General features: G+C 51.9%; 1 protein-coding gene across 1 annotated transcript in view; it reads left to right on the top strand.

The window, feature by feature from the left end:
* SDK2 (sidekick cell adhesion molecule 2) overlaps positions 1 to 12318 on the top strand; it is a 145467-nt gene that overhangs the window by 984 nt on the left and 132165 nt on the right. Inside the window, exon 2 of the mRNA XM_032179094.2 lies at positions 3023 to 3170. Within this exon, the coding sequence (XP_032034985.2) occupies positions 3023 to 3170 (148 nt within the window). The remainder of the gene's footprint in view (positions 1 to 3022; positions 3171 to 12318) is intronic.

The following is a 12318-nucleotide window of genomic DNA, read 5'->3' as shown; positions in this document are numbered from 1 at the left end:
GGGAGTTTTTTTGTTTGTTTGTTTTAGTTTTTGTTTTCTTTGAGATGGAGTTTCCCTCTTGTTGCCCCAGGCTGGAGTGCAATGGCACCATCTCGGCTCACCGCAACCTCCGCCTTCCAGGTTCAAGCGATTCTCCTGCCTCAGCCTCCCGAGTAGCTGGGATTGCAGGCGTGTGGCACCATGCTCAGCTAATTTTTGTATTGTTAGTGTAGACAGGGTTTCACCATGTTGGCCAGGGTTGTCTCGAACTCCTGACCTCATGATCCGCCTGCCTCAGCCTCCCAAAGTGCTGGGATTACAGGCCTGAGCCACCATGCCCAGCCAAGGGGAGATTTTAACAGAACTTAGGATGCAAGGAGAGCTTGACAAGGAGATGACGGAGGGCCCTCCTTGGAGAAATGCCCAACAGACTGTTGGAGATTGGATCTCAGAGCTCAGGGCAGAGCCAGAGCAGAAGGCACAAGTGTCATTTGCAGGGAGATTGTGGTCAAACCATTAGGCCAAGTGAAGCCGCCAAGGGGCCAGCGTGGTTGGAAAGAGAATCAAGACTAGGGCTTCAGAAAATGAACTTGTAGGCCCGCATTCTCAAACGATTGTGCGGCAGAATCTGCAAATCAAGAGAGGGAATCAGGTACTCAGAGAGCCAGATGGGTTGAAGCAGGGCCTTTCTGTGCCCTGGGGGATGCCTGGGAGGGAAGGATAGTGGTGAGCACCTTTGTGAGTTTTCCAGGTCTCAGGAGATTCTGAGACCCACCCAAGTCAGCCTTAGCTCGTGTTGGAGCTACCCGAGCAGCTTTAGAAATACTCAGGTTTGGTCTGGGCACAGTGGCTCATGCCTATAATCCCAACACTTTGGGAGCTCCAGACCAGCCTAGGCAACATAGCAAGACCTCGTTTCTATTAAAAATAAAATTATCCAGGCATGGTGGTACACACCTGTAGTCCCAGCTACTCAGGAGGCCGAGGCGGAAGGAATGCTTGAGCCCGAGAAGTTGAAGCTACAGTGAGCCATGATCACTCCACTGTACTCCAGCGTGAACGATAGAGCGAGACCCTGTCTCTAAAATAATAATAATAAACAAATACTGAGGTCAGCCCACACACCCCAAAAGATTCTCCCCTCTGGGAATATTAAAGGCTCCTCAAGGATTCTAAGGTGCAGCCAGGTTGGAGAACTCCTAGTAGAAGGAGTGGTCTTAGAGGAGTTGAGAAATAACACCCAACGCAGTAGGAGGGGACCGGGCGGCTTAGCATGCGGCCCCCTTGGTTAGGGAGGGATCCGCTGGGCAATGGGGAAACAAAGGCCTATAAGTCATCAGTGTGAAATCTTTCTGCACGTAGGAATTCTGTGCACAGGTCGAGGCACATCCTAGTGATGGCTTGGGGTGATGTAGGCTGGGCACGGTGGCTCACGCCTGTAATCCCTACATTTTAGGAGGCCAAGGCAGGCGGATCACTTTAGGTCAGAAGTTCAACACCAGCCTGGCCAACATGGTGAAACCCCCTCTCTACTAAAAATAGAAAAATTAGCTGGGCATGGTGGCGGGTGCCTGTAATCCCAGCTACTCAGGAGGCTGAGGCAGGAGAATCACTTGAACCTGGGAGGCAGAGGCTGCAGTGAACCAAGATGGTACCACTGCACTTGGCTGATTGAAGCCTGGGTTAAAGAGTGAGAGAAAGAAAGAAAGAAAGGGGGGGGGAGGAGAGGAGAGGAGAAAAGAGGGAAGGGAAGGGAGGGAGAGGGGGAGGAGGAGGGGAAAGGAAGGAAGGAAGGAAGGAAGGAAGGAAGGAAGGAAGGAAGGAAGAAGGAAGGAAGGAAGGAAGGAAGGAAGGAAGGAAGGAAGGAAGGAAGAGAAAAGAAAATGGAATGATATGGGATGTCTCCCATCCCTACACTCCACACCAGTGAAATCAGAAGCTTTGGGGGTGAGGCTGCCATCAGCATTTTTTAATTCTACAGGTGGTTCCGACACACAGTCAAGTTTGGGACAAATAATATGCTCCTCACAGTTGAACATGGACACACTTGCCAAGCATCTTGCTAAAATGCTGATTCCGATCCAGCAGGTCTTGGGGGGCCTGAGACTCTGCATTTCTGGCAGGTGCCCAGGTGTGGTGCCTAGGCACCTGCCCACGGGCCACAATCGAAGTAACAAGGATGTCCATTAATTTTCAAGGATGTGGTAGAGACACAAATACCCCTTCCCAAACCCTATCTCCAAGCCTCTGTGTTGGAATTAGTCTGCCTACCCCCTTGTCCCGCCCTGGCAGGCAGGCAGGCTGGCTGAAGAGTTTCCTACCCGCGTCTCCTCTGCTCTCTGCTTACCTCCTGGCAGGCAGAGCCAGGATAAATGTTCCCCTCCATATCTGCCAAGGCGGTGGCATGTTTTAAAAGAGCAATATGGTGTTTATGTTCACACATACACACAAACTCACATACTACACACTACACACCCAAGGCGCAGGAGAGAAACGCTGTCTGCACCCATTTGCAAGCATCTAAGACCCCATTCTCTCAGCATGCCCACCCTTCTCTCCCTGAAAGGGCACGGAAACCTGCCCTTCACCTCACACAGGAGCCCCCGCCATGCTGAAGGCCACACTGTAGGGCAGGGGAGGAGGAGCTGCATAGCCTGACTCCAGGGTTTGAGGTCCGAGTTCAAATTCTGACTCTGTCTCTTCCTAGTTAGGTGACCTTGGAGAAGTTAACTAACCTCTCTGAGCCCATTTGAGCAGTTTTTTTCCATTGTAAAACGTGTGAAATGATGACCAAGCTCTCAGGGTGGTTGAACGAATTGGCTGATTGAAGGATGTAGGGATATAAATGGAGACAGTAGCATAGGGCAGGGTGCTAGTGGTGAGGCAGAGAATGGGGTGGCCCGAGCAAGGTGTCCTCCTTCCCTGTGGTCATCCTGTCTGCCCCGAATTTTCCATCCATGGCCACCACTCCCAACCTGGGAGCTGGGCAGCCCCTGAGGCTGACCTCCCGCCCCTGATCCTACTGCCGTTGTCCCGGCTGCAGACATGGGGAGCTTTGAGGAGGGTGAGAAGCACCAGAGCGTCTCCCACGGAGAAGCAGCTGTCATCCGTGCCCCGCGCATCGCCAGCTTCCCCCAGCCACAGGTGACCTGGTTCCGGGACGGCCGCAAGATCCCGCCCAGCAGCCGCATGTGAGTGAATCGCTCTGAGGGGACGGGGAGGGGAGGGGAGACTGGGGGAGGAGGTTTGGGGCCAGATAAAGTCTCCCTTGAGTGTGGAGGAGGGCCTTTGTGCAGAAGCTCCTTTCAGCTCCTGTGGGACACAGCCAGGTAGGGAACCTCGCAGGGGCCTTCTTAGGATGCACGTGCAAGGACTTGGGACCATGAAACCCACGCTCAGTCCCCTTCCTGGGGAATCCCAGGGCGTTGCCTCCCCTGTCAGCTGGAGAATAAGTCTGCTTTTCAGAGCACTTAAAAAACCCAAACAGGCACATACGAAGGCGCCGTCACCGTGGTTACAGGCCTAGGACTTAGGCCAGTGGTGCCAGGGGATGTTGGAGAGGCTGGCGTCTCCTGGGCAGCCAGGAGGCCCTAGGCGTGTCCATTGGCAGGGTGTTTACTGGTGTGTGAGGGCTGTGTGTGTCTTGGCTTCGAGGCGGAGGTGTGGCCAGGGAAGCCCCCGGGAGAGAAACACACAGGCCTCTCAGTGTTCACAAGGCCATCTCTGTGTGCCCCCTGGGATTGGCTGGGGCAGCCCAGCCTGTGGGCAGGAGCCATGGAGCCAACACCCCACACCTCCACAGAAGGCGAGCAACAAAGCATTTCCTCCCGAGATACACCCGTCTCCCCGCCCTCCTGAGCCCATCCCCGGGTCTGGAGCCAGCTGGGGCTTTCATCTTTCCAACTCCAGCTCCCCCCTGCTTCCAGAAGACCACCTTCTGATCTACTCAGGCTGCGTGTACACAGGACTGAGCCTGTCCTGGTCTCTGTAGAGAGTGGAGGCATAGATGGATGGTTCCTGCCTTTGGGGAGCATCAAGTCTAGTTGGGGGAAGGAAGCATAGTAACAATAACAGTAATAATATCACCATCATAGGCCGAGCGCGGTGGCTGACGCCTGTGATCCCAGTACTTTGGGAGACTGAGGTGGACTGATCACTTGAGGTCAGGAGTAGAGACCAGCCTCAGCAACATGGCAAAACCCTGTCTCTACTAAAAATACAAAAATTAGCTGGTCGTTCTGGTGGATGCCTGTAATCCCAGCTTCTCGGGAGGCTGAGGCAGGAGAATCGCTTGAACCTGGGAGTCAGAGGTTGCAGTGAGCTGAGATCGGGCCACTGCACTCCAGCCTCCAGCCTCCAGACGGAACCAGACTCCGTCTCAAATAATGATAATATCACCATCATCATAATAGCAGCTGCCGTTTATTGAATGGCTGCTATGTCCTGGGGACTGAGCTAAGCACACCACACACATCCCCTCTCCTCCCAGACAGCCACACTCTGTGAAGAAGAAGAAGATGCTCTCAATCTCGTTCTCCTTCCAGTCCCCAGAGCACCTGCGGAAAGGAGGTGTTGAATGAATGACCCTCACCACAACCCGGTGAGATGCTGGGTTTCTCCCCATTTTACAGGCAATCAAGTGAAGTTCCCAAAAGTTTAACTACTTTGCCAAATCTCACACGGCTGGTAAGCGGTGGAGCTGCGTCCAGCCCTGCCAACTCCGGAGTCAGGTCCTTCAATTCTTGTATTATGTGAAAAGTGCCTGAAAACAGGCTCACAGACTCAATGAAAATATTGTGTTTCTGGGGAACAAGCCCTGTGGAGTATCTCAACCTAGCTACCTGTTGAAATCATTTGGGAGTTTGGGGATACAGTCATGTGTCCCTTAATGACAGAGATACAGTCTGAGAAATGTGTCATTTGGCAGTTTCATTGTTGTGTGAACACAAACCTAGATGGTGCAGCCTACTACACACCCAGGATGTATGATGTAGTCCATTACTCCTAGGCTATAAACCTGTACAGCATGTTACTGTACTGTAGGCAATTGTAACACAATGGTACGTGTTTGTATAACTAAACATATCTAAATATAGGAAAGGTACCGTAAAAATATGGTATAAAATCTTTTCTAATGGCACACCTGTATAAGGTAGTTTCATTATAATCTTACAGAACCAGCATCATATATGTGGTCTGTTTTTGACGGAAACGTTATGCAGTGCATGACCGTGTACTGATCCTTGGGCTCCATCCTAAGACTCTCTGACTTAATTGAAATGGGATGGAATTTGAGCATCAGAATTTTTAAAAGCTCCCCAGTGGTTCTAATGTGAAGCCAGGGTTAAGAACCACCATGCTAGTATGTATCAGCTACCCACAGCCACAAATATGCTGCATAACAAAACAGCTCAGTGGGCCAGGTGCAGTGGCTCATGCCTGTAATCTCAGCACTTTGAGAGGCCAAGCCAGGCAGATCACATGAGGTCAGGAGTTCAAGACCAGCCTGGCCAAACTGGCAAAATCCCATCTGTACTAAAAATACAAAATTAGCCAGGCATGGTGGCACATGCCTATAGTCCCAGCTGCTCAGGAGGCTGAGACAGGAGAATCGCTTGAACCCGGGAGGCAGAGGCTGTAGTGAGCCAAGATCGCGCCACTGCACTCCAGCCTGGGTGACAAGAGTGAGACTCCATCTCAAAAAAAAAAAGAAAAAAAACCCAGCTCAGTGGCTTAGAGAAATACACATTTCTTTTTCTTGTGAGTCTGCAGGCTGGTGATTTAGGCTGGGCTTGGCTGGGTGGTTCTTCCGGTCTTGGCTGGGATCTCTCACTTGTCTGGGACTGGCTGACTTGTCTGGGTGACTGGGGTGACTTGGCTGTGCTGCACAGGAACATACACTTTTCCAGCTTCTGCTAACATGCCATGTGCCAAAGCAAGAACATGGTAGAACTCAGAATCAAGATGTAGGAAAATAGACTCTGTTCCTTGAGCGACATGACCTGCAAAGTCATGGGACAAAGAGTGTGGATACAGAGCAGGGTGAAGAATTGGAGTGGCACCCCAGGTGAACAGGGGACTCATGCTGTGTGAGTCAGAGTGTGCCCTCTTAGGCCTAACTTATGTTCAATAAAACCAGCAAAGAATGGTTCTTAGCATGGATGTTTCTTAGCATGGATGTTGAGATTTTGCTGTGGAAGGGGAATGCTCTCCACACAGGTTTTGGGACAAGTAGACGAGTCCCAGCCCCATCCCAGCTCCCTTTCTGAGGTCATTTCCCATGGCCTATTGCAAGCCAATCAATTGGTAGTGGCTGCCTGGAACACTGTGTTGAGAAGGATTCGGAGGTCCCATCTAGACTCATTAGAATGAATATCGTGATTGATTAGCAATGTCTGCCATGGCTGTGTGAGAGGTGTGCTGGCACTTTCCTACTACATTTATTGTGGTGGATAAAACCCTTTCTACAACCTACTCCCATCATCCCTTTCCTAACACCTCTTCACCTCCTTTTCTCATTCCCAGCCTCCGTCCTCATCCTCTTTTAATTCCCACAACCCTGTGGCACCAGGACAGAACACCCTGGCCTGCACACACATGCACACCTCCCTGGTCACACACACACCCAGACCCTGCACACCACTGCAATGTTCCTACCACCTACATGATAGAACACTCTTGTGGTTTTATCCTGGCAATTACAGGAAATTAATATTCATAAGTGAGCAGAAAGTGTCCCTGGCAGCAAATTCCCTGATGTCTGTGTGTCAAAGATACATATCTGATGAGTGCTGTCTGCCAGAGGGGTGTGCAGGGCACAGAAGGCGCTGCTGTCTACAGAAAGCTGCTCTCACTGGTGGGGCAGGAGCAGAGATTAGCATCACCTCACCCATGCCCCGGTGCTCACTGTTGCAAAGGAGACAAGATTCCTTATAAAGATGCATGCTGGGGGCTTTGGACACATTCTAGGATAATTTATTTCATTCATAATTAAATTATCAATGGGGGCTGCAGGGAGCTGAGAAAAAGGGCCTGGATTAATAGGAGCAGTGGGGGGAAGGGAGGGCAGGGCTGGGCCAATCAGAGCCATAGCAAAAGCCTAGTACATTGAAACCAGGGGGTGTGGCTGAAAAATGGAATCCAGCCCCTGCCCAAGAGTTGAATTCTGCTGTCTGTGTCCCCCAAGAATTCTTCCTCCAGCTTCTTTCCATCTGGGTTGCCTCTGGGGTGCAATGCCACAGGTTGGAAGCCCTCCTGGGTGCCAGGAAGAGCACCCAGTACAGCACAGTACAGTACAGCATCATCCCAGGAATGTCTGTCAATGAGATGGACATTCTGGAGAGAGCCACAAGCCCAGGGACCCTCCTTCACTGCCTGTGGGGGTCGCAGAGAGGGCAAGTCAAAAGGTATCTCTGCCTCCTGTTCCACTCTGTGTTTAAGACTTGAAATCAGGCCCTACGGGTCCCAGGCCAGGGTGCTTCCCTGCAGGCACTAGTTAAAGCAGAGCCCAAAATCTCAGTGACTTCACACCATGGAAGTTGAGTTCTTGCCCATTTATTGTTTTTGTTTATGTTTTTGTTTTGAGATGGAGTTTCGCTCTTGATGCCCAGGCTGGAGTGCAAAGGCACGATCTCAGCTCACTGCAACCTCTGCCTCCTGGGTTCAAGCAATTCTCCTGCCTCAGCATCCAGTAGCTGGGATTACAGGCATGCACCACCACACCTGGCTAATTTTGTATTTTTAGTAGATACGGGGTTTTACCATGTTGATCAGGCTGGTCTTGAACTCCTGACCTCAGGCATTCCACCTGCCTCAGCCTCCCAAAATGCTGGGATTACAGGCATGAGCCACCATGCCCAGCCCCATTTAAAGTTCTACCATGATGAGAAGCATGGTCTCTTCCACACAGTCATTCAGGGGCCCTGCTAACAGGAGTTTTGCCATCATCAGCACACAACCTTCCAAGTTGTCCTGCTCTGCCAGAGAGAAAGGGAGCAGACATGAGGATCACGCAGGTGGCACTCATGGTCCAAGCTTAGCAACGGTGCACATCCCTTCGTCCATATCCCACTAGTTCAGCCTCACTGCCCCACCTGGATGCAAGCAGAGATGCAAAGCCTGTCTCTGGCTTCCCAGCCACTGTAGTCCATGACACAAGGGAAGCCTTAGACTGAGGTGGGCAGCAGCCATCTCTGCCATCTTAATATGCATTCTATCTAGGACAGACCGTGTCAGGCATGGCGCTCTTGACATCTGGGGCCCAATCACTCTTCCTTGTGAGGGCCTTCCTGTGCACCACGGGACGCGTGCTTAACAACACCCCTGGCCTTGACCCCTATTGTTAGTGGCACTCCCAGAGCTGGCAACCAAAAGTTGTCCAGACATTGTCATCCCTGGAGGGCAAAGTCAACCCTGGTTGAGAACCGCTGACCCAGAAAGCTTGATCATGATATAGACAAAATACAGCGAAAGGAGCCTTCCTGATCAAGAAAGAGATGAAACTTGAGGTGGGAGCCTTCTTGGAGACCAAAAGGGTCCTAAGACACGTGAGTGAACTGGAACGTGGGCCAAGCTGTGCCCAGTGTGCCCACTGGAGGCTTCCTTGCCGTGTCCCGGTCTGCAGGATGGGAAGAGACAGGTGGCGGGCTGCAGGGCTGTCTTGGGCCTAAGGAGGAAACAACAGAAGCAGCAACAGGAATCAGAATCCCTCAACCTCTGGGCTGGAAGAAATCCTACAGAATACCTGCTTCCACCCTTGCACAGAGGAGCAAACTGAGGCCCAGCAAGGAGGAAGCTGCATGCCCTTTAGAAGCTAGGGCCAGAGCTCCATTCCAGAGCTCACCCCCTGCCCCAGCCAGAGCCCTGCATGGGGAGGACCCCTCCTCCAACTCTCAGCCACCCTCACATGCTACACCTAAGGACAAGTCCCTGCAGGAAACTCCCAGATGGGAAAATGACCACTATCCCTGTCTTATTTTAAGCTTTTGAAATATTTTTGCCTGGCTCTGGCCCCACCTCCTATTGCCTCATTAGATGGAGGTTAAAAGAACTCTCCTGTTTTTTGTTTTTGTTTTTGAGATGGACTGTCGCTCTTGTTGCCCAGGCTGGAGTGCAACGGTGCAATATCGCCTCATTGCAACCTCCGCCTCCCAGGTTCAAGCGATTTTCCTGCCTCAGCCTCCTGAGTAGCTGGGATTACAGGCACACACCACCACACCCGGCTAATGTTGTGTTTTTAGTAGAGACGGGGTTTCTCCATGTTGGTCAGGATGGTCTCGAACCCCCGATCTCGGGTGATCCACCTGCTTCAGCCTCTCAAAATGCTGGGATTACAGGCATGAACCACTGCACCCAGCCAAGAGCTCTCCAGAAAAAAAAAGAGGAGGGGCATCGTTAGGGTACCCAGGAATTGGGGGCAGGAGGGTTTGGCTTCCTGCTTCCCAGAGCTATGCCAAGGGTGTGATTCTCAGCGTGTGAAGCACCAAAACCAGGAGAGAGGGGGGCGAAAACCAGCACAGCCAGGCTGGGAGAGAGCTGGACTGGAGAAGCATTAGTGGGGATGTTTATTTGAGAGCCTGTTTAAAACTCTGTAACATTCACCTAATGGGAAAATTTGAAAAGAATTCAACTGGATTTGTCCTTGTTAAACTAACATTAAGGATGTTTAACAGCTGTCTCAGGCCCATCACATTAAAATCCAGAGATATACTTGACAAACTAATGGCTTTGTTTGTCATTGGGAGAATGGGTGGAGGGAGGCAGAGCCGGTGTGGGTGGCGCTCCTGGCTCCATTGCACCCACATTCCATGGAGCCTCCAGCTTCCTGCTTGGACAAGCTCCTTTTCCCTGCCAGAAGACCTGGCCTGAGAAGGGGCTGCATGATGGGATCCCAGCAAAGGAAACCAGCTGAGGCAAACAGCCCATCGCAACATCCCAAAGCACACCAGCCTCTTTTTCCCTCCTAACCAGCCCACCTAGTCCCACTCTTGGTTATGAGCTTCAAAGAGGTAGAAACTCCAGCTGGGTACGGTGGCTCACACCTGTAATCCCAGTACTTTGAGAGGCCAAGGCGGGTGGATCATCTGCGGTCAGGAATTCGAGACTAGCCTGGCCAACGTGGCAAAATCCTGTATCTACTAAAAATACAAGAATTAGCCGGGTGTGGTGGCATGCACCTGTAATCCCAGCTACTCGGGAGGCTGAGGCAGGAGAATCACTTGAACTGGGGAAGTGGAGGTTGCAGTGAGCCGAGATCGTACCATTGCACTCCAGCCTGGGTGACAAGAGCAAAACTCTGTCTCAAAAAAAAAAAAAAACAACTGGGCACAGTGGCTCATGCCTGTAATCCCAACACTTTGGGAGGCCAAGGCGGGCAGATCACGAGGTTAGGAGATCGAGACCATCCCGGCTAACAAGGTGAAACTCTATCTCTACTAAAAATACAAAAAATTAGCCAGGGGTAGTGGGGCGCACCTGTAGTCCTAGCTATTCGGGAGGCTAAGGCAGGAGAATCGCTTGAACCTGGGAGGCAGAGGCTGCAATGAGCCAAGATCATGCCACTGTACTCCAGCCTGGGCAACAGATCGAGACTGTCTCAAAAAAAAAAAAAAAAAAAAAAAAAAAAGAGAGGTAGAAACTGATACCCAGAAAGGGGACTGGAGGGAGACAGGACTTCCAGAAGTTGATGTCACCAGGTGACCTGTGGCCTTTGAGTCCATCAATCCTGGACAGATTTAGGATTAGAGTTAAGGCATGGATTCTGGAATGGCCCTGCATTTCTAAATTCATTAGCATTCATTTGTCATTTACTTATTCATTCATCGACATTCACTAATCCATGCTGAGAACATTTCTTCAGTGTCTGGATGCACATCATGCAGAAATAACTACACACAGCCATGGAGGTTGTGACCTGGGAAAGGGCAGAATTCCAAGGGGATACCTGGAAGCCCCTCGCCCAGTCTTGGGGTAGGGGCCAGGGAAGCTTCCTTTGGGTGGTCTCGGCGTCTGGGTTTGAATGTACTGTCTCTGGGTGTGGTTGACAGCATCAGCACTGTGTTTAGCATTCTCTGCAAACTAAACGTGGCAGGATGTAGGCAGTAAGAGGTTGGGGAGGGGATGGCAGGAGGGGCCCTGGGAGGCTGGGGACCGGGAGATATGGTCAGGCTGCCCCCTTAGGGTTTCCACTCCCACTCCCTGGAGATTCAGAGCCCCTCAGGCCCCTGTCAGAGGAATCCTTTTCCTCTTCCCAGAGCCATCACGCTGGAGAACACCCTTGTCATCCTGTCAGCGGTGGCCCCTGAGGCAGGTCGCTACTATGTGCAGGCTGTTAACGACAAGAATGGGGATAACAAGACCAGCCAGCCCATCATGCTCGCCATGGAGAGTAAGTACTCACAGGACCAGGACCGATAGCAGAGCGGGTCATTAAATCTTGGCAATGGTGCTCCAGGGGATCATTGGGAAAATGGAGTGGCAGAGGAGGGGGGCAGGGAAGCTAGGGGACGGCCAGGGGGAGCCTTCCCAAGGAGGATGAGACACAGCAGAGCCAGGGGTGCCTGGGCAGAAAGGGAGCAGCTGAATGCTGGAGCCTGTTCCCATGACACGCCTGAGATCCTGCATCAGTAGAGAGGATGCTTAGCACGACTGTTAGCAGGGCTACCAGGGACCCAGGGAGGGGTGGGGCAGAGGAAGAGTGTGTGCATGTGTGAGTTGCAGCCACTATCAGGGCTCAGATGCTGACCAGGAGGGCATGTGGGTGATTGCAGGGTTGAAGCTTGTTTTTACAGAAACATACTAACAGCCTCTACTTGGCGGTCGCATAAGAAGTGCCGTCTATATTGGGAGCCAGGTGGTCCCTGCTGATGGGAACACAGGCCCTCTGCCCAGGCACGCACCTAAAACACCTCCATCCTCAGACACCTCCAGCTCCCTGGGCAAAAGGGGCAAAGCCCTCCCTAGAACTCACCACACAGTGAGACACACACAAAAGCGTGACTCCCTTGGTATGCCTTGGTGAAGAGACGCTTGTCCAGCCAAGACTGAAGCCAGTTTTCTTTGGAGGGATGAGATGCTAGGATGTTCTTTCTGGCCTGGTTCTCCCTACTGGACTAGCCCCTCCCTCCATTCCCAAAACAGAGAAGGAGGGGTGGACAGCCCAGGAGCGGCCTAGGCCCAAATCCCAGAGTATGTGGGGTGAGGCCAGAGCTTCCTGCAGCAGCAGTAGCTGAGCCGTCACAAAAGCTGGGGGAGGCAGATGTTCACCTCCCTCCACATCTGTACAACTCCTGCTCTCAAAGCAAGCCTCATTTATCATCCTTGGTCACGATGGTACTTGCC

This window comes from Hylobates moloch, unplaced genomic scaffold (genome assembly GCF_009828535.3).
Source record: "Hylobates moloch isolate HMO894 unplaced genomic scaffold, HMol_V3 SCAFFOLD_15, whole genome shotgun sequence".
NCBI lineage: Eukaryota > Metazoa > Chordata > Mammalia > Primates > Hylobatidae > Hylobates > Hylobates moloch.
The sequence above is the reverse complement of the archived record's forward strand: the minus strand, read 5'-3'. Positions and strand labels throughout refer to the sequence as shown.